At 43.8% G+C, this 25,400-nt stretch overlaps 1 protein-coding gene across 1 annotated transcript in view; it reads left to right on the plus strand.

The window, feature by feature from the left end:
* The window catches only part of DMXL2 (Dmx like 2), a 169,035-nt gene that overhangs the window by 108,507 nt on the left and 35,128 nt on the right, over positions 1 to 25,400 (plus strand). Inside the window, exons 29-41 of the mRNA XM_078783981.1 lie at positions 4,681 to 4,757; positions 4,922 to 5,037; positions 5,613 to 5,870; positions 6,110 to 6,297; positions 6,506 to 6,624; positions 6,813 to 6,898; positions 7,124 to 7,328; positions 12,852 to 12,963; positions 13,532 to 13,618; positions 16,117 to 16,232; positions 16,889 to 17,036; positions 17,706 to 17,766; positions 18,469 to 18,596. Coding sequence (XP_078640107.1) covers positions 4,681 to 4,757; positions 4,922 to 5,037; positions 5,613 to 5,870; positions 6,110 to 6,297; positions 6,506 to 6,624; positions 6,813 to 6,898; positions 7,124 to 7,328; positions 12,852 to 12,963; positions 13,532 to 13,618; positions 16,117 to 16,232; positions 16,889 to 17,036; positions 17,706 to 17,766; positions 18,469 to 18,596 — 1,701 coding nt within the window. The remainder of the gene's footprint in view (positions 1 to 4,680; positions 4,758 to 4,921; positions 5,038 to 5,612; positions 5,871 to 6,109; positions 6,298 to 6,505; positions 6,625 to 6,812; positions 6,899 to 7,123; positions 7,329 to 12,851; positions 12,964 to 13,531; positions 13,619 to 16,116; positions 16,233 to 16,888; positions 17,037 to 17,705; positions 17,767 to 18,468; positions 18,597 to 25,400) is intronic.

Raw genomic sequence — 25,400 nt, forward strand, 5'->3', positions numbered from 1 at the left:
ATTGATCGCAGTTTGTCGAGATACTTTACATGGCGACGAAGGAAAACATCTAGACCATGACATCTTTCGGCCATATCGATGAATTCGACCCTCATGAGGGGGATTTTGACACGTATTCTGAGCGATTGTCTTTCTACTTCGAGGCGAACGGCATTGCGACCGAAGGCCTGATGAAGGCCGTCTTCCTGTCCGTTTGCGGAGGTGAGACGTTCACACTCGTTAAAAACCTGATTCGGCCTCGGACAATCCAGGAGCTCACGTATGCAGAGCTCAAGGCCGCTTTGAAGGAACATTGCAACCCATCTCCTTCAGTCATCCTGTGTCGGTTTAATTTTTACATGTGCAGACAGCAGCAAGGTCAGTCGATCGCAGACTTCATTGCACACCTCAAAAAACTGTCACATCTGTGTGAGTTTGGGGACACGATTGATGACATGCTTCGTGATTTGCTGGTGGTTGGCATGTCCGATGACCGCACTCGTAGACGCCTGCTTGCTGAGAGAAGACTGACGTTCCAAAATGCCAGAGACACCGCAATTTCCATGGAAAGTGCTGAACGCAACGCTACAAGCATCGGTGCCACTCGCTCATCTGGTACCAGCCCTGCTGTGAATCGGTTGGATCATGTTCAGCCACAACGTTGGAACAAGGCTCCTCGTCAGAAGCCAGTGCAGTCTCAAACCCACAACAACTGTTTTCGGTGCAACGGAAAGCACCCTCCGGAGACGTGTCGGTTCAAAGATGCCACCTGCCATTTCTGTTCGAAAACTGGCCATATTGCTCCAGCTTGCATCACTCGCAAATCGGGAAAAGGAAAAGCTGCTGACAAGATTCATCAGTTTATCGGTTCGGAGGAACCCGAGCTTGACCAGGTGAGCTCTGTTTCCGACAACTCAGAATCGTATGACCTGCTTCATATTGATTCTCACCATAGGCGGGACCCTCTTCTTGCCAATGTTGTCGTCAACAATCGACCATTGCAAATGGAGGTCGACACTGGTGCGGCCGTCTCGCTCATCAGCCATGCTGTTTTCACAAACCTGTGGAGTGATGCTGACCGACCCCATCTGAAACCTACTACCTATGGACTCTCCACCTATACAGGTGAGAAGATTGTTCCCTGCGGTACATGTGATGTCACGGTGGGCTACGATAACCGTGAGTTTCACCTACCCCTGATCGTCATTCCTGGAAAGGGCCCTTCCTTACTCGGCAGGAACTGGTTGAGCATAATTCGACTGAAGTGGGAAAGCATTCATCAACTCCGGGCAGCCAACGTTTCTCCTACCGCAGCATACACACTCAAAAATGTGCTGGATACGTACCCGGATGTCTTCAAGGATGAGCTTGGAACCTTGAAAGGACATACGGCTAAACTCAGGGTTGACCGGGATGCCAATCCTATATTTTGCAGGGCTCGCCCAGTCCCTTTCGCCCTGCGTGAGCGGATTGACAAGGAACTAGATCATCTTGAAAATCTGGGGATCATCGAGCAAATCCAGTATGCCGAATGGGCGGCGCCCATCGTTCCAGTCATAAAATCGGACCAGTCCATCCGCATATGTGGAGATTATAAAATGACCGTGAACAGGTGTTCTTCATTGGATAAATATCCAATCCCGAGGATCGAAGACCTCTATGCTCGTCTCACGGGAGGCAAGACTTTTACGAAACTCGATCTCAAATCCGCCTATCTACAGCTCTGCTTGGACGAGAATTCGAAACAGTATCTTACCATCAACACGCATCGTGGGTTGTATAGGTACCACCGACTTAGTTTTGGAGTGAAATCTGCACCTGGAATTTATCAGCGTGTCATGGACAGTTTGTTTGCCGCCGAACGCAACGTCGTTTGTTACCAGGATGATATTCTGGTTACTGGTCGTACGGACGCGGAACATCTACAGAACCTGGAGAGAGTTCTGAAGAAGATTTCGGACTCCGGCCTACGTTTGCGTCGAGACAAGTGCAAGTTTATGGTGCCATCAGTCACGTACCTGGGTCATACGATTGATGCCGAGGGTCTACACCCGACAGATGAGAAAGTCCGAGCTATCAAGGATGCTCCTTCTCCACGAGATGTGACCGAATTGAAGTCATACCTCGGTTTGCTTCAGTTCTATGGTCGTTACATCCCGAATGTGACCGACGTTTTGGGCCCCCTTTATCGGCTTTTGAGGAAAGGAGTCTCCTGGAGCTGGGGGTCTAGTGAACAATCAGCATTCCAGACCTCTAAGGATCTGCTCAAATCGTCCAATGTTCTCGTTCATTTTGATCCAGAGAAGGATCTTGTGCTGACATGCGATGCCTGTCGGTATGGAGTGGGGAGTGTATTATCGCACGTGATGCCTGATGGTACAGAAAGACCGGTTGCATTTGCATCCAGAACGTTGACCCCGGCAGAGAAAAACTATTCCCAACTTGACAAGGAAGGATTGGGAATCGTTTTCGGCGTTGGCAAATTTCGCCAGTACCTTCTTGGACATCATTTCACGATTCGCACTGATCACAAGCCGCTGATCAGTCTGTTTGGTCCAACTAAGGCGACATCTGACACACTACCGCCCAGGATCATCCGCTGGTCCCTGTTTCTCGCTGCTTATGACTACACCATATGTTATAAGCCCGGTTCGTCTATCACAAATGCAGATGCCATGAGTCGGTTACCCCTTCCAGAATCCGTTGATGATTCGCCTACACCAGGATCCATTATCGCACTGATGGATCATCTGGAAGATTGTGCTGTCGATTCTGGCCAGATCCGCACTCATACTCGACGAGACCCCGTTCTGTCCAGAACTGTCCAGGCTGTACAGCTTGGATGGCATTTGCTACCTGAGGGTGACCCAGATTTTGCGGCTTTTAAAGCACGTAAAAACGAACTCAGCGTGGAAAATGGTTGCCTACTCTGGGGATGTCGTGTCGTGATCCCGAAAAATCTGCGTTCCAGGGTCATGGATGAAATCCATGACTGTCACCCCGGGATTGTGAAGATGAAGTCACTCGCCAGAAACTATGTGTGGTGGCCGAATCTTGATGCTGATATCGAACATCATGTTCGACATTGTTACCCCTGCCAGAGCACCCGGAATACACCTGCGAAAGCGCCACTGCATCCCTGGGAATGGCCCAGCGAACCGTGGCATCGCCTACATCTCGATTATGCCGGGCCTATTAACGGCAGCATGATTCTAATAATTACGGACGCGCACACAAAATGGATTGATGCCTATGTGACGCGTGGTACTACGTCAGCCATTGTCATCGAAAGACTCAGACGCTGTTTCGCCACTCATGGTCTGCCCAGGATGATCGTGAGTGATAACGGTTCGTGTTTTTCCAGTACCGAGTTTGCCAAGTTCACACGTCGGAACGGCATCAAACATAAGTTTGTCAGCCCACATCACCAGGCTTCAAATGGCTTGGCCGAACGATCCGTGGGAATCATCAAATCCGGATTGCAGAAACTTCAGGAGGGAACCCTGGAAACAAAGCTGTCTCGTCTCCTGTTCAAATACCGCATCACGCCACAATCAACAACCGGTGCAGCTCCGTCTGAGTTATTGATGAAACGACACTTGAGATCGACACTTGACAATCTCAAACCAGACATATCATCAAATGTTTATCAAAGCCAGCTTAATCAAAAGTTGGTGCATGATAAGACGTCCAACAGTCGATGTATCAACATTGGAGATCCAGTGTTTGCCCGAAATTTTGGTGCAGGTGCGACGTGGCTACCGGGAGACATCATCGAGAAGCCAGGTCCACTGTCCAGTGTGATTCGCCTGCAGGACGGCCGCGAAATTCGTCGACATCAGGACCACATAACCTACCGTCACTGTGAGTCGATGGAGCCTGTAGCATCGTCACAGTCAGGACAACAGTTCGACCCGCCACTGCCGGAGATCGTCGTGGCCGCTCCAGCCGGCTCGGATGCCCCGAAAACCTCTGCAAACGCTACACCCTTCGTGGAGACCAAAGGAATCACCTCGGACTCTGTATCCACTGGTACACCGCGACCCAAAGGAATCACCTCGGACTCTGTATCCACTGGTACACCGCGACGCTCAATGCGTGAGAGAAAAGCACCCAACCGGTTGAATCTTTGAAGATGTTTTTTTTTCACGTTGACACATGTTCTATTTTCACGTATTTTCATTATTCTCATAACCGTTTGCACACATATTTTCACATGTTTTGGAAATGTTGCTTTTGAAATGTCAATTCTGGAAATCTAGCACGTATTGCTCTTGGTAATTTTGGACTTAAAGGGGAGGATGTCATGTATGCAGTGCAAATGTTCACCGTTGTATCCCTACACCGGGACCGGGTTGTATCCCTACGCCAGAGCTCGGATGGCGCTGCTGTGAATCGGGCCTTGATCGGCAGAGTGAATAAACGCGTACGACAATTGATCGCAGTTTGTCGAGATACTTTACAAGCCCCAGAAGCGTTCATCATTTGTCATGAATGCCATGATACCCAGTAATGAGTATGGGCCGCCCCATCACCACCAGCTATTTGGCATACCCATCATTTGGCATTTTGGGTGTTCCAAGCTGTGCACGTTGCTTACTATGCTGGGATCCCAGGTTCAAATACTATCGACTGGGTTGATTTTCACTACTTACATAACAAGCCAGATTAAAAAGCAACGTATGTGACTCACATTCGCAGGTCGATGTGATGTTTGCACTTGCTGCTTCGCTGTCTGCCTGCATCTACCAATCGCTGTGTCACAGCCCATTGACAAGGTAACCGTGCTCTCGTTTTGGGTCTCTCACAAGCATTACGCACCACCAACCACTGCCGGCATTTGGCACCATGTTAATTGAACCTAGTTATGGGTAAGAAATGTTTTTCTAAATGATTGATTCAACTAACCACCCTTGTGGCCGTGATTTCATTTGGGAGGCAGCTTTGAGGTGGTTCCTTTCTCCGGGATGACTTACGACAGCGAGCGGGGGAGAGGGACTGGATCCGAAAGGATGGCAGAATGCGCCGTGCCCACCACCCTCCCTGCTGAGTGGCCTGGTCAGATCTGCACTGGCACTTCCAACAACTTCCTGATACCTCAACGATCTTATTCACCTGATCCTTTATATGTTCCCATCAAAATTACAAGATGTTGTCAGAATGTATATAATTAAAGAGTATGCTTGCGTTGCACTTCATCATGAAACAACAGGAATCAGAATAACCCATCCCTCCTCCCTCTCTCAATGTAAACTATTTTTTAACTTGGCCTTGTGTCGAGAAAATACCTCTGAAGTTGTCCAACTAGCACAATGGTTAATTCTGTTTCTTTTGTGGGATAAAAGGAAGGAGTAGGAAAGAGAGTGAACTGAATCACATAAACCGATATTAATTGGATGGAATATTGAATACAAATACAGTATATTCATTCATAAGTACAATAATATGAACGAATTGACCCCATAATACATTGCTTCCCCTCAAGGCTTATCCTTAGAATACCCTCTTTGGAGTTGTGCAGCAACTGTATAATGTTTAGTTCGAGTAATAATGTACAAACTAAGATGGAGAATCTAACAACTGTCCTTCCCCCACTGCCCGGTAACCCCACATGATACACCTGGCCATCCCAGGCTCGAATGTGCTGCCATCGCAGCAAGTGACTGAAGCTGGTTGTCCTCAGCTGCGCAAGCTCCTCACAGAGGCATTGGTGGCTGTGTATCTAGCGGTGCTCACAAAGGGTTTGGCTTCAGGTGCATCACATCTCCTCACAGCACTTGCTCACCATCCGCTGGATGTGCGGGCATGGGCGGCAGTGTTTGGAGGAGGTTTCCAGCAAAGAGCAAAGCAGGTGACAGGATCAGCAAGACGAGACCAGGCGAAGGGTACAGGTTAGTATAATTACATCCTGTGACACATCGAGCAGTTTATGTGCTTGTCTTGGGTCAAAAATACCAAGTAGACGTCTCAATGACAACATCCATACACATGACTACATACACCCTGTCATTTAATTGGTTGGATCTATGGAGTCATGGTGCTGTCCAAAAAACCAACTTTGATTAAAGATACTGAGAGATAATTTTCCTCTTTGTGGAATTTAAAATAGACTTCTATTTTTACTCTTTAGCCGTACAACCAGAGCCTGAGAAACGGCGTCGTTTCAGTGTCAAAATGCTTGTGGGTGGCAAAGCACGACCACCGCCTCCCCAGCGGCCTCCACCACCCTCATTGCCGTCAACCACCACAGTTCCATGTCCCACACAACAACAGTTCGTGCCGCCTGAGTTGAGCATGTGGGATTACCTTCTAGCCAAGGTGAGGGGACACAGAAAAATTTTAACTTGAAACCGAGGAAAAAAGGAAGAAAGAATCTAAGAAAGTGAAAAGATTATTAATTGGCAATGGGACTTTTTCTATGATTTCTGCATGTAATATATCATTGCATATTTGCAGGGTGCTGCTGATGGTTATTGGTAAATCTTGATAAAACTGATGGATAACAGAAATTCCATGTTTTCCACAGCCTTTCCTGCCACCTTCAGAACTTCCAGAAATAGACTCTGAGGACAGTGAAGGAGAGGATGAAATTGAAGAAGATCATGTGTGTCGTCTTGAGGAACATTCAGATCCCAACTCATACAGGTGAGAAGGTATACCCACAGGTGTTATGAGGTACCACTACCCAATGGGGAGAGTGTGTGCAGTTGTCACATGGATTTGCAAAAGATTGTGATAAACTAAATGCGTGCACTTCAACCCAAAGATCTAAGGTGGCAGCTGTTTGTTGGGGTCCTCTCAATGTCAAATAAACCTTATCTCTCTTTTCCTAGTTGGTTCTTGATGCGCTTGGCCCTGACAAAGCTTGCTATCCACAACCTGAAGTCCTTTTTGCCAGTTACTGGTATAGACCTCTCGGGTATGATCGTCATGATTTCATTGAATACTTGATCGCTCAGGACACAACACTCATTAATATAACTTCACTCCAAACGGTCTGCACTTCACAGTCAACTTGGCACCTAAAACAAGTTTTATTTTCTAGCTAAGGAACAGACATGTACCTACCCATTAAGTCGAACTCCAAAAAAAATTAAGTCAAGGTAGATCTCAGCAGATAAACCTTTCCTTGTCTCCTCTTCAGATCTGTCTGCAGCTTCACCTCTGATCAAGTCCGTCCTGCATACCCTGGAGGCATGGGAGTCGCACCTTAGGGTGACTCTGGAGTCCCGCGGAGGTCCTCCCCCAAACTATGTGAATCCACATCCAAATGATGGAACTGCCAATGTTACACAGCAAGACGGTGTACGCCTGCAGGCCCTGATGGAACCAGGAAACACACCCTTCAGGTCGGTAGTAAATTCAAATCAACCTGAACTCATCCATCAACTACAATATAATATGCTCTGGTTACATTCAGGTCTCCCCATGAGAAATGGTACTCAAAGGAGTAGTGTTTTTTTCAGTTTATTTCATATAAATCAATCTTGCAATTAATTTGAAGTGAGTTTTTTAAAATTACATTTCAGGTGTTACATGTTTAGTCTTGACTCCAGAAAAATATTAGTTTCCATAAATTGGCTGATCAGCACTTTTTGCTTTAAAGCGGGTCAATTTGAAAGTTCGATGATCAAGAGGTTTTGTTTTCTCCGAATAACATCAGCATCATCTTCTGGGGGTTTAAGATGAGTGATGAGGTTTAAAACATTTTAATTATACACTGAATGTTATGGTGAGGTAGTTGCTCTGAAACAACTTGCCTTCTCTTCCTGGAAGGCGAATCCAAAACGAAGGCAATCTCAGGCAATTCAAAAAGTCCGCAACAGGCTTCACTCTCAGGAGAGCCAGAAAACAACATCCGTCCAACCTCAATAATGAATTTTCAAACCTGTCTTCCTTCTCCAAAACCTGGTGGTGCCTTATTAAGTCTATCTCTGGAGTATGTTCCCCTTCCATCCCTCCCTCCCCCTCTCTTCAAATGGCATCACAGTCAACTCCGCTCATGAGAAGGCTGAATGCCTCAATTCTGTGTTTGCTTCCAAATCTTGTGTCCCCAACCCTTCACTCTCTGTACCTATCCTTCCCAGTCGTACCAAACTCCTCCCTGAGAAGGTTCTTTCAACCATTGACTCTGCTACTGGACTAGACAGCATCAGCTCACGTATCCTAAATATCTGCTCTGCTGCCCTTACACATCTTCTCTCTGCCATTTGCACCCTGTCATTTGTGCTAGGTCATCTTCCATCTCCTTGGAAATCTACAAGATCGCTGCACTACATAAAAATGTGCAGAAGCTGATCACCTCAACTGCAGACCTATCAGCTTACGACCAATCATCAGCATGGTCATGGAAACCATCATCACAGTTGATATGAAATCCTTTCTTTTCTCGAATAACCTCATCTTTGATCACCAATTTGGTTTCAGATCAGGTCGCTCCACCCAGGACATGCTGCTTCTACTCACCCAACGATGGATGGAAGCCCTCACCGTCAGACTTGAAACCAGGGCCGTCACCCTGGACGTATCTTCCGCTTTTGATACAGTCTGACATCCTGCCTTCCTTTCCAAACTATCTGCCTATGGAATCCAAGGCTAACTTCACACATGGCTTACTGACTTGCTCTACTCTCATAGCCAATGTGTGGCACTCAAAGGAATCTTTTAATCTTTCATCCGCAGCTCAATGGAATACTGTTCTCCCCACTGGGCTGGTGCTTCTGCCTCACACCTAGCTCGGCTTCACGCTGTTGAAACCAAAGCTTTCAGAATCATTGGAATCTCCCGCGATGAAGCTGATTCTGAGGGCCTTTCGCTCACTCACTCACCGCAGGCAGGTTGGTGGTCTTTCTGTCTTCTACCGGCTCCTCTCCGACCTAGATCCCCCAGCTCTGTCCCCCCCAAATATTCCCACAGGTTGCACAAGATCTGCCAGCAACCCTCTTCTGTTGAAACTGCCAAAATCAAGACTCTCTGCTCACCTTCACTCTTTCATTCCTCTTTACTCCCACCTCTGGAACAAACTCCCTCACTCTCTTCAATCCCACTCCTCCCTCCAGGTCTTTAAAACAGCTGTTCACCACCATCTCTTATCTTCCCCCATCCAAAACCTTGATTTTTTTCTACCCCTGTTAATTCACCCCATATCCACTTTTTTGAAATACCGACGTCTTTCCTGGAAGTCCTAGCAGTCAGTGTCCATGTGTTTTATACCTCTCCCCCCCCCCCACCCCCCTTCCCATGCCTCCTCCCCCCAAGCCTTCTCCCTCCCACAGATCTCCCGATGTCCCTGTTCTCTGCTGTTGTACTTGTGTGCTTCCCTCTCTCTCTCCCCATCTTGTCTCCCACTCCCTTTATTGTATGTTTTGTGTGTCCGTTTTTTTGTGATTAATGTTAGCTCTTTCACGAGCCTCGATCTTGGATACAAAACAAAACAAAAATCTGGATGAATGAGTTGAACCAAAATAATTTTACTGCATTTCATAACACCATTTGGAAACTTTGGGTCCAACTAAAGTATCCAGATTACAGATTGAGAAGCTAAACATCTGGAAACTTGATAAGGAGCATGTCATTCTCACATTGTGAGTAATATCCCATCTGGTTTACTTATGACATTTAGGAAGTGGGGAATCTGCCTGTTTATACATGTAGTCGAGCCTACAGAGGGCGAAAGTCCACACTTCATGGTTGGCTCCAAGATACCTTCAGGGCAGTTTATCATCGACTTTAAAACACAGCTCCAAACAGTTTGTTGCCAAAACCTCGCAATCATATTTTCAAAACGGACAATCTTGCTACTCTGCATCATCTCAATCACTTGTTAACTCCCCACCTAAGCTTTGACATTGAAATATAACTCTCGTATTTCATATTAGCACACAACTCGGCTTTTCAATGGTGGATTCAGTCAGTAGGATGTACTGACTTCTCCCCTTAAACTATAGGTTTTCTCTTTTATTTTATTTTAAAACTACGGCAACCTGATATGCACACTGTCTTTAAAGCGAGATTTTACTCGATTAGCATACCACATGCTAGTTTCTTTACACTTGTATGCCATGTGGTCTGTCTGTCTGTGGCATCCAAAAATCGTCCATCAACAAGTAGAGAAACAGGAGTGTATTTCAATGGAAAACTTTGTATTATTTCCGGGTTGGTGCACAAGTTCTTTTAAAAAGATGAAAAGCAGCATAAAAGACCCAGCTTTATGGTGTAAGCCCATTTTCTCTAGGTTTTTACACCAAAGACGTCATTGCCCATTGGATAATCTCAAGAGAAAGTTATCTTGGATAACTTTCCAGTTCTCCTAATTATTTCAAAATCAGGGAAAAAACACTTGGCTAAAAATTGTCACAGCATAAAGTGCATGACCTTTTCATGTCGACTCTGTTCTTACATTTTGTCAATCGATAAACTTCTCCATAGTAATATCATCATTCTCAATTACAAGTTTTTATTTTTTATTTATTGTAACATTGTTAAATGCCCTCATGTGATTGCCTTTGCCTTTGTGTGTGTATATGGAGTGGGTTTTGTGCTTTTACTTTGGAAGACTATAACGCAAATGGTGGAAGGGATATTGGATGAAATCAACAGGACATTGATCGAGGTATGCTAACCGCCATGGGAAGCCAAGAGAAGGTGATGTTTCGGGCAAATCCTGAGCTGACTTCTGCTGTTTAACACTTCGTTGGAGCAAAAGAGGGTTAATACCTAAAATGTCAGCTTCTCCTTGCTTCTTATGGTGGTTAGCATACCTGGACCAACGTCCTGTTGATTTTGTTCATTGTTCGACCTGTCCAGGTAGTTGTAAGGCAGTTGCAGGGGAAGTACATGGAGAAGAGGAAGAAGTTGTTTCTTGGGTTTGTTGATCTGGAGAAAGCATTCGATAGGGTTCCACGCGAAGTAGTGACATGGGCATTGAGGAAGTTAGGAGTGGAGGAATGGTTGATCAGAGTTGTGATGGCAATGCACGAGAGAGCGCGCACAGCTGTAAGGATGAAGGACGGGAACAGTGGTGAGTTTGATGTGAAGGTGGGAGTGCATCAGGGGTCGGTACTAAGTCCACTACTATTTGTAGCTGTGATGGAGGTGCTGGCTCGGAATGTAAAGGAGGGTTTGCCGTGGGAGTTGTTGTATACAGATGATCTGGTGTTGATTGCGGAAAGTATGGATGGACTGAAGGAGAAGATGAACAAGTGGAAGGAATGTATGGAGGCAAAAGGTCTGAAGGTGAATATCGGAAAAACGAAGGTGATGGCAAGTGGTAAAGCATATGGTGAGGTGGAAAGAGCTGGGAAGTGTCCGAGTGCTATGTGCAGGAAGGGTGCCGGAGTGAACTCCATTCAATATACAATGTGTGCTGAGTGGGTTCATTGAAAATGTAGTGGTTTGAGAGGTTTATTAACCAGTGTGGCAGCTACATTCAAATGTAAGGTGTGCACAGAGGGAGCTGCAGATGGAGGAAATGTTGAGTTGGATCTTGGAGACAGCGTGAAGCTGGAAGGTGTGAAAACATTTTTCTACCTAGGAGACATGCTGAATGGAGAAGGTGGAGATCAGACTCGGCAACGGTTGCCAGAGTGAGATGTGCATGGAAGAAGTTTTGGGAACTGAGTGGCATGCTGACGAGGAGGGGAGTGTCGTTGAAGCTGAAGGAAAAGGTGGAAAGGTGTATGCTGCATGTGTGAGAAGTGTTATGATTTATGGGAGCGAGACATAGGTAATGAACGAAGAGCAGCAACAAAGGCTGGAAAGGGTGGAAATGCGAATGGTTCGGTGGATGTGAGGAGTATCGTTGAGAGAGGGGAAGACAAATTATGAATTGCGAAAGATGATGGGAATAGAGCTTGTGATGGATGCTGTGAAGAGAAACAGGTTGAGATGGTTTGGTCATGTGTTGAGGAAGGATGAAAGTGACTGATTGAGAAGAGTGATGGAAATGAATGTAGAAGGAAGTAGAGGACGGGGAAGATTGAGAAAGACTTGGCTAAATGTGGTGGAAGAAGAAATGCGGGCAAGGGGGTAAACGAGGGGAGATGCAGAAAATAGGGCAAAATGGAGAAGATTGTCACGGGGCCCGCAAGGCTAACCCCGCTCTAGGAGAGAAAATAGCCTTAAAATGCCTGTTGTTGTTGTTTGTTTTGTTCGACCTGTCCATCGATGAAGATTGACATTATCCGTAGAACCACCTTGAGAGGCCATTTTTCCCCACAGAGCAGGGGTTCGTCTTTTTTTGGGCGCCATGGTCCCCTTTTTGAAGCAATGTTTTATGGCCGGATGCCCTTCATGCCGCCAACCCTGTTCGTCGCCTCTTGCGACACACAGGGAATTACCAGTGAACTGGTACTCAATTTGCCGACCTCGGAAGGATGACAGGCTGAGTCAATCCCCCTGGCATTAATTCAGCGATCGACAGGGATTCAAACCCAGGATCCTAGGATCCCAAGCTGGCACCCGAACTGCTAAGCCAACACCAGGCTTATTAACATTATCCTTCACCAACAATATTAGTTCCTCATCTATCTATAATTTATAGTAATAAAAGAGTGTGTGTCCCTCAGTTAATGTGTGGGTCTCCTCTATACTTCAAAACCATGAAATCTAGTGGCCTGTTGTCTTTGTTGATTAGACTATCAAGGTATGTGAAATCTTCCACATATTTGAGTGGTTCACCATTCACTGTGATTGGTGCAAGTGGGCGTCATTGATGTATATCACCTGGGTTTTGGTTTTGCAGTACTGATATTAAAACCCGTCTGTTTAGCATAGCTGTCCAATCCTGGCATGAAGCTCACATCTTATCTTAATCTTTGCAACCTCTTTATTTCCTTCTGCTGTCTAACCCTGGCAGTCTGTCCATGTTGCAGGTCTGCACGTGCGGGTGCCACGTGCCAGCTCTGGTGCACTCTTGTGCAACATGAAGTGCTGCAGGAGACCTTTCTACGCTATGTGTTCACGCGCCGACGCTCCCAGCAAGCGGTAACCATCTCTTTATCCGAATCCTGCCCTCAAGGTCTCCATCTGTGGTTGATAGACTCCTTCTGTATGGTTACGGCTTCTTACTTACCATTACTCAATTATGAGTATGAGTGGATCAATAAAAGTAATAAGTGTGTGTGTGTGTGTGTGTGTGTGTGTGTGTGTGTGTGTGTGTGTGTGTGTGTGTGTGTGTGTGTGTGTGTGTGTGTGTGTGTGTGTGTGTGTGTGTGTGTGTGGTCGGTCGGTCGTGCATTTGAATTTTGTACACTATTTAACTTGTCGAATGCACGGATTGTTTGAATACTTTGGGATTGTTGGCTTAGTTCAAACATTTTCCATAATGGTACAAGCCTTTACGTTTCACACCAAGGCAAAGAAGTTGATCTTTTGGTTTTGGTCTAGTCAGAAGGTGTGATATCTTCCAGTCCCTGCCTTAAACTGTTACACTTATGTTTGGATTCATCAATGAAGCCTTGTGAAATTTAGGGTTCTCTGTTATTTGTGATTCATGAGTACAAGTGAAAACCCATCAATGGTGCTGACAACATCACGTTGTGGTGCATTGTAGGTGGAGGCGGATCTTGGTTTTCCTGGTCTTCCTGCTCGGATCATCCATAAAGAATCTGACGTCGTCAGCGCCTTTGCCCTTAACAAGGTGAGTTGGAATGAGATGGGTCAGAGGTAGCGATGTCACCGCAATCAAAGTCCTTCGTGTTACGTCAGGTGAGAGTTGCACCATTAAATGGGCAGGTTAAGTAAACGAGTGTACATGTTAAATGAGTTCAGCAATCGGATTGCAATTTTGAATCATTATATGTTATCATCGTTCCAACTCCAATGTTATGCTCATTCCATCTTAATCATTGTTTTTGTCATTTCCAATAAAACAAGTAATTTAAACATTTGTTATTTGGAGCATGCCATCCTTCTTCAGGTTGAATATATTTTTGACACATTCGGCATTAAGTATTTAGTTTTCTCCCCATCAGAGTATTAACTCTCACACCTTGTGTTTTGTTTCTTTATCTTGAGTCCGTTAAAGCTTCCTCGATTTAATTTGTCCATTTTCGCCTAATTTGCTCGTCCTGGATACCCTACCCAAGTGATGTGAGCACGTCTCAAGGCCGTGAGCCAGTGATTTAATGCCCGTATGCACATGCATTCATGTACAGTGCCTTCAGAAAGTATTCATACCCGTTGACTTTTTCACATTTTCTTGTGTTGCAGCCTGAATTTAAAATGGATTGAATTGAGATTTATTTGTCACTGATCTACACTTAATACCCCATAATGTCAAAGTGGATTTTTTTCTTTTTAGAAAGTTTTACAAAACAATGAAAAATGAAAGCTGAAATGTCTTGAGTCAATAAGTATTCAATCCCTGTGCTATGATACTCCAAATTGACCTCGGGTACATCCAATTTCCTTTAATCATCCTTGAAATGTCTCTACAACTTGATTGGAGTCCACCTGTGGCCAATTAAATTGATTGGACATGATTTAGAAAGAAACACACCTTTCTACTGTATATAAGGTCCTACAGTTGACAGTGCATGTCAGAGCAGAAACTCGACCATGAAGTGCAAGGAACTGTACGTAGAACTCAGAGATATAATTGTGAGGAGGCATAGACCTGGGAAAGGGGATAAAATAATTTCCAGTGTTGAAAGTTCACAAGAGCACAGTGAGCTCTAACAGGAAATGGAAAGAATATGGAACTACCCAGACTCTTCCTCCAGCTGGCTGTCCGACCAAACTGAGCAACCAGGCAAGAAGGACATTGGTCAGGGAGATGACAAAGAACCCAATGACCACTCTAACAGAACTACATAGTTACTTAGCTGAGATGAGAGAACCTGCTGGAAGGACAACAGTCTCTGCAGCCCTTCACAAATAGAGACACCATGGGAAGTGGCCAGAAGGAACCACTCCTGAGAAAAAGCACAAAACAGCACACCTGGAGTTTGCAAAAAGGCACGTGAAAGACTCTGAGAGCATGAGGCAAAATATTCTGTGTTTTGATGAGACGAAAATTGAACTCTTTGGCCTGAATGCAAAGCGCTACATCTGCCAGAAACCGAGCACAGCTCATCACCCATCTAACACCATCCCTACCTTAAAACATGGTGGTGGCATCATCATGCTATGGGAATGCTTTTCAGTGGCAGGGACTAGGAGACTTGTAAGGATAGAGAGAACAATGAATGGAGCGAAATACAGGCAAATCATTGAGGAGTACCTGCTTCAGAGTGCAAAAGATCTTAAACTTCAGCAAAGATTTACATTCCAACAGGACAATGACCCCAAGCATACAGCCAAAGCAACACTGCAATAGCTTCAGAACAAGAACGTGAAAGTCCTTGAGTGGCCCAGCCAAAGCCCAGACTTAAATCCCATTGATAATCTGTGGAAAGACTTGAAGATTACTGTTCACTGATGCTCTCCATCCAACTTGACAGAGCTTGAGTAAGTCTGGAAGGACGAATGGAAGAAACTCTCCAAATCCAGATGTGTAAAGCAAAGCTGATACAGACATACCCAAGAAGACTCAAAGCTGCAATCAATGCCAAAGGAGCTTCTACGAAGTATTGTCTCAGGGGGTTGAATACTTATATAAATTAGATATTTCTGTATTTCATTTTCAATTATTTTGCAATAATTACTAAAAAAAACAAAAATCATTTTAACATTATGGGGTATGATGTGTAGATCAATGACAAAAATGTCAATTTAATTCATCTCGAATTTTTATCCAACAAATTTTTATTTTGTTTGTAATGTGCTGGACTCACTCATGAGAGTTCAGGAGGAAAACGAACTACGGTGCTCCTTGATGTTTGGTCCACAGATATGCTGCTTTGGAAAGCGGGAGAGATTGCTAACAGATATGATATATGTGATATTTGTTGTTGTTAGAAGTTATATTTCAAGCCCTGTTTCACTAAGGGAATGGCTGCGCATATCGATGCATTAACCTGTGAAAGCCATGTTTTTTATCCATCACATTTATTCAGTTTGGATTTGAATGCAAGGAGCCTTTTAGAGCTTGGTGAAATTACATTTGATCTCACAATGTCTCGTTATTTTTGTTGCCTCTTTAGGACATTTTGGTTTTGTTAATAATGGATCCCATACCCCACTCCTCCCCTCCAGGCTAATGGAAACCTTATATCCGTCGCAACCAGCCATGACGTACAAGAACTCGATCTGTCTGCAGTGATCACCACTTCTGCTTGTTCCTATGTCGATGAGATGGACGTGGTTCCAGGGTATGAGTTTGTGGTTTTGTGTTAATAGCACACTCCGCATGCTGCACCACACGTACCAGCATGTAGTTCCACGCAATGTTACAGGTAGATTGATATACCAGTAAAGATAGCTTGAATTCTGGTGTACAAATTTATAAAAAAAGTATTTTGTTAAAATATATCAAGAATTGCAGGAAACTATCATCTATAATTTGTGCAATATCGAATATAACAGAATTAGACAATTATTAGAGGTTGTGGACTTAGATTGGTATAAGTGGGTGGGATGAGTAAGCAAGTATTTATGGAGAACGGGAGGGGGGAATGTGGAGGGAGAGGGTCGATGAGTGTGCTTGTATGTGTCAATGTTTATGTTGCAAGTGGTATGTGTGGATATCCCTTTATATTCCTAATTGAGTGCCAAGAAATGTATTTAACATCACATAAACATATTGCGGTGTAAAGCATAACAAGTGTATCATTGATGTGGTGATGTGAAGGAGGCGAGATGGGAATAATTTCGCTTTTCTGCATTTTATTTCCTTGGTTATCGTTGTATGAACAGCACACTCACAAAACGTGAAAAAAAAAATCGATTTCCTCACCAACCTCTTTGCTCACAAGTATTCGATTGGATGATTTTAAGAGAGAAAATGAAGATGTTATGGTCTGTGCAGGAAGGATGAATTGGCTGGTACTGGCTTGCTCCGTGACAATTGGCGTGGAAGTTCTGCCAGTCTGCATACTGTCACTTCCGCAGTGCATGCAGCCCCCCAGCCTTTACCCTGGCTCGGTGGGGGAGTCACGAGCATTGGCTCCACTGTGGTAACCTTCCTCAATGCACATGCTTCATATTTTTATTATTTTACTCCTCTCAATTTGACTCTTAATATCCATTAACCCTCATCCTCACCTTTATTTGTATACCAAGTCAAGACTCATGGAAAAGTTTGAACACTGAACCGATCAGGTCGCAACAGAATAAGAGAAAGAAGGGAGGGGGGGGGGGGGGAAACATATAATTATCATATATGTATCACCAGAGCTTCAAGGTGGCATTGAAACACAACTTCGCACCACCCTTCATATCTGTCTATGATCTTTTCTACCGCCATAACCTTTCCCTATGCACACTCTCTTACTCATCCTTTCTTTTCATCATTTCTATGTTCATCCCCTTTCCTCTCTCCTTTCTTTTCTCATTCATTCCCATGTTTGTTATACCCACCTGTTATACAATTATTTGTACATTACCGTTCTTCCCTCAGTCTCGTTATCTTTCTGGTCTTCCATGAGCCTAGACTTTGCATACAAAAGATAATTAAAACAGATATCCAACATTTTAAAGATGGATTTTTTATTTATTTCTCTCCATAATTTTACAAGGTAGTTAAAGTTTCATTCACTATGAGACATTTTGCGGTTTTATTTATAATATACTAACCAGTTTTATGTCCCCTTTCCTCGTTATCTCATTTTGTCACTACTGTACAGACGATAAGAAGAAACCTGAGCAACGTTAAACGATTGACATCACACCCCACCTTGCCTTATTGTACGTATTTTGGACGCGTGTTTTTTTTTCTCACTGTGTCTTGTTGGGAATCCATTTCCCTAATGCAGCTTCTCCCAGGTTTCATCGTCCGTTAGATATCCACAGAGACCCCCATAGAGAACAGTTTGAATCCCATCTTTGTCATCAACAGTAATGTCAAAGCACATAGAACGATGAAGAGACATGACCCCAGAACTTCATGAATTATGGTTTATACATGAAAGCTCTACAACAAAATGATTATTTTAATGATGCTCCAAAGGATATGGTGTTTAATCAACAGTGATTAATTCGACCCAAGATGAAACCACCATCTCTGTGACATCCCTGGAGGACCCTTAACAATTCCAAGCCATCTCGGTGGTGTAATCATTAGAGGGTCCACTGAGTCTCATAGATCAGTGGTTCAAACCCGGGCGAGTTACACCATAGACTTTCAAAATTGGAAAAGCTGCCTCCTTGCTTGATGCTCAGCATCTTAAAAGGATAACAGCATGGACAAACAACCATATGTTGGTAATAATAGTGCAGGCTTTGATGGGCCTAATGGCCATCTCCTGCGTGGACGTAATAAATGAATGAGCTTTTAATGGAGGCAACGGGTAATTGCATTGCGGAGCCATTGATCCTAAAGGCACCGCCAATTACTTACTCCTTCATCTTGATGTAGTATGTTTATGATGTTTACGCCCACATGTGCAGATATTACAGGTGCACAGGATGGCAGTGTGCGGCTGTTTGAATGGAATCGGGCACAGCAGGTTACGTGTTTTCGTCAGGCTGGGAATGCTCGTGCGACATGCATCTGCTTCAACAATTACGGTAACAAAGTAAGTTACGCACTTCGGGGCAGTTGCTGTGAGAAATTGCTTTCATAGCCAAGCATATGCACTGTATTTGTTGGCATGACAGCAGGTTCTACCACTCAGTGTTGCCAAGTATATACTTACTCAAATTCAGAAGATCTGTTGTGTGAGCCTGTGCAAATACCTTCTGGGCATTAGTAACCAATACCTCTAACTGTGTCCAAGACAATTGTTTAAACTAAACAGGGGTTTCTCTCGTTGGTTGTACTGTCCATGTGGGGCGAGATTAACCCTTTGTGGGTACATGTTTTTCTCTAGTTCTCCTCTTTATTTTGTCTTTATCATTCTCGAAACGAACTCTCCTGCTCTTCCTCTCACTAGAGCCTGCAACAGTGTGTGTACTGGCACGTATGCTGTTGATATTGCAGTGACCACCAATAAATGTTAACAAAAAAACATTGTAATTCAAATTCAGTTCAAAATGACTAGTGCAGAAATAAAATATAAACTACAACAATACACAATTATTTTGCACATATATATATATATATATATATATATATATATATATATATATATATATATATATATATATATATATATATATATATATATACAGTCACGTGAAAAAGTAAGCACACCCCATGTAAAGTTTTGACCTTTTCAACATATTTCAACATACAGCTAATTGATCTTCATTTCAACAATATTGATAGATAAAGGTGATATAATATAACAAATATCATGAAACATTTACATTTTGTAGTCCATTGTATAATTTAAATAAACATAAATGCAAATTTCGCATGTGGAAAAAGTAAGTACACCCCTACATTTATCACTACTTCAATACCTAAAATTAGAATCAGGTGCACCAGCTCAGGTGCAAATGATTAGAACATCGTCAGAGAGGATCTTGGAGGAACCTGTCTTATTTAAACCTCAGGCATTTAGTTTGGTTTGCTCTTTGTTGTTGAAGTGTGCGGCGTCACCATGCCTAGATCAAAAGAGCTCTCTGAGGCCTTCAGAAAGAAGGCTATAGATGCCTACGAGTCTGGGAATGGATTTAAAAAGATCTCCAAACAATTTGAAATCAATCATTCGACTGTCCGAAAGATCATCTACAAGTGGAGAAGATTCCAAACAACTGCCAACTTGTTCAGGCCAGGCCGCCCCAGCAAGTTCAGCCCGAGAGCAGACCGCAACATGCTGAAAGATGTCTCTAAGAACCCCAGAATGTCATCACCGGACCTACAGGTAGCTCTTGCCACTGTTGATGTCAAAGTGCACGAGTCTACCATTAGAAAGAGGCTGCACAAATTTGATCTACATGGGAGGTGTGCCAGGAGGAAACCTTTGCTGTCCAGAAAGAACATCAGGGCAAGACTAAAGTTTGCCAATGAACACCTCGGCAAAGACCAGCACTTCTGGAACAATGTGCTCTGGACAGATGAGTCAAAGGTAGAGCTATTTGGCCACAGTACCAGAAGACATGTTTCGCAAAAACCAAAGACAGCATTTGACCACAAGAACCTGATACCAACTGTAAAGCATGGTGGTGGAAATATTATGGTTTGGGGCAGCTTTGCTGCATCAGGGCCTGGGCAGCTCACCATCATAGAATCCACTATGAATTCTTCATTGTACCACAGGGTGCTTGAGGATAATGTGAGGCCATCTGTCGGAAAGTTGAAGCTCACCCGAAGGTGGACCTTGCAACATGACAATGACCCTAAACATACCAGTAAATCCACCAAGGAATGGCTGAAAAGAAAGAAATGGAGGGTTCTGGAATGGCCAAGTCAAAGCCTGGATCTAAATCCCATCGAGATGTTGTTGGGGGATTTGAAACGAGCTGTGCATGCAATTGTGCATGCTGTGCAACAATTTTTTGTTGAATAAATTATTGCAAAGTCAATTTTTCATTGTTTTTTGTTCAATTAGGTCACCTTTATCTATAGATACTGTTTAAATGAAGATCAAATATTGATATGTCCACATATGTTTAAAAGATAAAAAACATTTCATCGGGTGTACTTACTTTTTCCACATGTGAAATTTGCATTTATGTTTATTTAAATTATACAATGGACTACAAAATGTAAATGTTTCATGATATTTGTTATATTATATCACCTTTATCTATCAATATTGTTGAAATGAAGATCAAATAGCTGTATGTTGAAATATGTTGAAAAAGTCAAAACTTTACATGGGGTGTACTTACTTTTTCACGTGACTGTATATACACCAGGGGCGTATCTATGGAAAATAGCGCCTATGGCAAGCACTGAAATTGTGCCTCTGTCCAAACATCCGACACCCATCTTTTGGATATCTTTACCATAAAATCAGCTCAAAAATACAAGTCAAGCTCGTTAATCTTTTAATTAACAAATTATGGCACCACATGAAAATTACAACTGCACCTTCCTTGCTTTCACTGATGCAAATTGGTCTATGATGTGCGCAAAGTCCGTTTTTTCAGTTTCTTATCTTTCTACACTCAGCAGAGCAAGATCACAGAGTCTGCCTTGACCCATGGAGGCTGTCAAATACGAAACTATTAGTTTTAACTTGCTGAATGATCTCTCACAGCTGGCGATGGAAACTGCGATGGTTAGCATTATCTGAATAGCAATGCGAAGATTGGGGAAGACGCTCTCATCTCCATACTGAACAATTAATTTGAGAAGCTCTTCAGGTCTTGATATTTTCATGTTGGCCCGACTTGATAGCAACATTCTGCAATCAAAAATTTCTTCATCTAGCTGCTGTCAATCAACATCAGAGCTGTACAATTCGCCCAAATTTTCGCACTTCTTCTTTAGGTCGTTACTGTCGGCGCCATAACACAGTCCCTCGACATCGAGAAGGAACCCAAACTTGGCGTCAGTGTCATGCAAACGAGCGAACCTTTCATCCATTTCTTTGTGAAGATGGTCTAGTGTTCCCTTCATGACTCTTTCCATTTCCTCCTTGGCTGTTAACCCAGCGTCTCTCGAGTTCTCATCAGCCATTCGTTTCTTTCATCTCTGACGTCTTTCAACTTCAATATTCTATTCTTGACAGAGACCGAGTCCTTCTTCGAGTGACTCACTGACCAACACTTCTCTTTCATCATCAAAATGATCTCGGAGGGCTTTCAAATCCAGGGCAGCATCGTGGAAGTTCATGCTAGGATCCTGCAGCCTCTTTTGAATATGGTCAATGCGATTGAGTACTTTGTTCCAAAATCCTAGCAAAATCAGAAAATCGTAAGTCAACATGCGGTTATACAGCTGCCGTACGTCACTCCTTGTTTCACTGGTTTCGTTTTCATTGTCTATCATGTCCTGGAGAACTTGAAGTATCTCCTCAAGGTACTTGTTGACGGGCTTCACTGCTTCTGTCCTTGCACTCCACCTGGTTTCGGACTCCGACTTAACAACCACAGGCACGGCGTTTTTGAGTTTTTCCCAGCGCTGTGTTGAACGAGAGAAGAACACATAGAGAGCTTCGATGGTTCCAAAAAACGTGACCATCATTGTATCCTGCTTGGCTGCATGTACACCCACCAAGTTGAGTGAGTGATTGTTGCAATTCACAAACACTGCCAGGTTGTTTGCTCACTTATTCTTTGATGAACACCACTTCTGTGTCCAGCCATCACAGCAGCGTTGTCATAGCACTGTGACCGACAATCTTGTAGCTCCATTTCGTCCTTCTCTAGCTCTTTCAAGATGTCTTCAACCAAGCTCTCAGCATCTTTCTGGCTTATCTGGATAAAACCAAGGAAGGACTCTCTAACACGGACAGTTTTCCTCTCAAAATCAACTTCCACGTACCTCACTACTTCTGACATCTGCTCACGGTGTGCCTGATCAGGAGTCGAGTCGAACATGAGACCATAGTACTTGGCTTTACGAATGCTTCTCAGTAAACTTTGGCGAACAGTGGATGCCATCATGTGGATGAATTCGTCCTGGACACCCGGTGAAAGATAAGACGTGGATCCAGGATGACTTTCCACACGAGTGAGGTGTTCTTTCATGACAGGGTCAAAGATGGCCAGTAGTTTCAGTAAGCCAAGGAAATTTCCCACATTGGAGTCATTGTCCAGCTGAATTGACTCCCTGTGTCCTCGCAAAGCCAGGTTCTGAGTCGCAAGGAATTTTATGCAGGGAAGGATTCTCGTCAAGATATTACGCCACTTCTGCTTTTCCTTCTCAATCTGTGAATGAAGTTCTGCGTCAATAACTCCTCGGTTTTCAGCTAAATTTCTTTCCATTTCCTTCCACTGTGTGAAGCACTCCCGATAATTCTTTGCATTTTCATGAACACTAATCCTTTCAGGTGCTTTCCACTGGTCGAATCCACTTTACTGCTCCAATGAGGATTGATGGTCTCACCAGGAACAGGAATAGAGAAGACAACAGATACAAAATGCAGACTTTTTAGAAGGGGAATAGACCAGCCATGAGCGAGTCACTTCCTCACCACGACCATTTCCCAATTTCCTCTTGAACCAAGTTTTGTTCATTGAGTGGTTATTTGTTGGTAGGAAAGGCCCCTCACTGTTCTGGAAATACTTTGAACCCAGCGTTATTATTTCTGTTCTCAATGCGTCAGGCAGAATTGCTTTTCCAGTATCTTTGTCGAACTTCAGAAATCCAATGTCATGCTGTTCAATCACTTCTGGTATGACAGTTCGAGGCTCTTCGACACCATCCAGTTCATTAGGTTCAGTGTCGTCAGGTTCAATCTCGTCAGGTAAAATCTCGTCAATAAACTCAACATCACCACCACCACCACCATCGTCTTCCCCTCCTGTCATGTCCACATTCTCTCTGGCAGCCTCACTTTTAACCTTGTCATACTCGGATTTATCTGACTTGACTTCCTCCTCGGCTTGTGACGCATTTGTACTTGATCCACCTTCGGATTCTAACAAACTTGTAGCAGGTGCAGGCGACTCCATGGAACGTGTCGAACAACTTGTTCCTGGGTTTTCAAAGAAGGGCAAGAAGAACTTGCTCGACTTCTTGGCTTCCTCCGTCAACAACTTTCGTCTCTTCCGTCCTTCAGCTCCACTTTCCTTCTTCTTCGTGAAGAAACGTTTCATGGTCTTCTTACACAATGCTCTGAAATAAGGAAATGGCACTTTTAATAAGAACATTAAATTTCACAGATTTTGCACAAAATTCTAGACTACCTCCTTAGTTTGCGCAGGAGAATGGTCTTACTGCCAGTTGGCACTGAGCAGTGGTACTGTGAGGTATGTGGTCATGCAGCTCCCAGCACTGTATTTTTACCGAATAATTTATATAAGTGGTTTAACAATATAGCCATCCTAGTGCTTTTCACCCATGATAATCAAAGACAGATCATACATCTGAAGAAAATTCTTTTTTCACTATCCGAGGATGGCTTGTCTGACATTAATAGAAACTGCTCAGTGACGCCCCCCTTCAAGTGGTGCCCAGGGCACGTGCCATACCTGCCATACCTTAGGTACGCCACTGATACACACACACACACACACACACACACACACACACACACACACACACACACACACACACACGGTGGTCGAGAAACCCTGGTCACATTTTGAAGAATGATACCTGCAACAAACAACGGAGTTTATTATTGTTCTTTGGTGCAAAACAAAACATGATTACTCGTAAATGGATGTGACCGATTCAACACACACAGGCATCGCGTGATATGCAACAGGGCGAGGTGCATCACCTGATATGGATTGGGGTGAGCTTCGCTCACTGTGCTGCACATGTTTGTCTTTGCATTAGTTCAGTTCATTGTGAATTAGACACCCTAATATGACGGAGGATATCCGTTGTACGCTTGTATTCTGTATCTGGAAATTCGGCTGAAGTTCACAGACAACTTGTCAAAGAATGTGTCCCCGACGCAATTGTCAGAAGAACCATCAGCAGAATAAACAAGCAGTTTGATGAAACTGGCAGCATTCTTCCAAAACAGTCACCAGGCCTCATACTGTTCGAACTGAGGAAAGCAGAGCGGTCATTCAACAACAACTCGACAGTAACACACCATTATCAACTCGTCGTTTATCAAACGTCACCAACATAAGCCGATCATCGATTCTAAGAATACTAAAAGATCTTAATGCGAAACCATACGTACCCAGATTAATTCACCAACTATCTGAGGATTTTGACAGGCACGTTGAGGCATTTGAGACATTGCTTGGGTTAACGGATATGGACAATGATTTGCAGAACAGGATCTTGTGGTCAGATGAATCCAAGTTTACTTTATCTGGTTCTGTGAATCGTCATAACAGTGTGATATGGGCAATAGACAACCCACAATTTACTGTTGAGCACAACGTCCAGTATCAAGCTAGTGTGTCCGGCTGGGCAGGCATTCCTTCTGGAGGCATTGTTGGACCAATATTTTTCGAAAGAAATGTGAATGCTGCAAATTACCTTCTAATGTTGAGCAGCATGTATTTCCACTCAATGATGGCCAAATGTGGTTCATTCATGATGGTGCGCCTGCTCATTATGCTGCCAATGTATGCCAGGCCCTTGATTTGAACTTTACAGACAAATGGATTGCCCGTCGTGGTCCGGTTGAATGGCCGCCGCCTTGTGATTTAACACCCTGTGATTTCTTCCCTTGGGGTTTCCTCAAACACAAAGTGTATGCGAGGAATCCTACGACCCTTTGAGACTTGAAACGATTCATCCGTAATGAGTCTGCTGCCTTAATGCCTGAAACATGCAGAAATGTGAGTCAGAGTGTTTTGTCACGGCTACAGCTGTGCGTAGACAATGAAGGAAAGCAGTTTGAACATTT

Source organism: Myxine glutinosa, chromosome 8 (genome assembly GCF_964187855.1).
Source record: "Myxine glutinosa chromosome 8, kmMyxGlut1.1, whole genome shotgun sequence".
Classification (NCBI taxonomy): Eukaryota; Metazoa; Chordata; class Myxini; order Myxiniformes; family Myxinidae; genus Myxine; species Myxine glutinosa.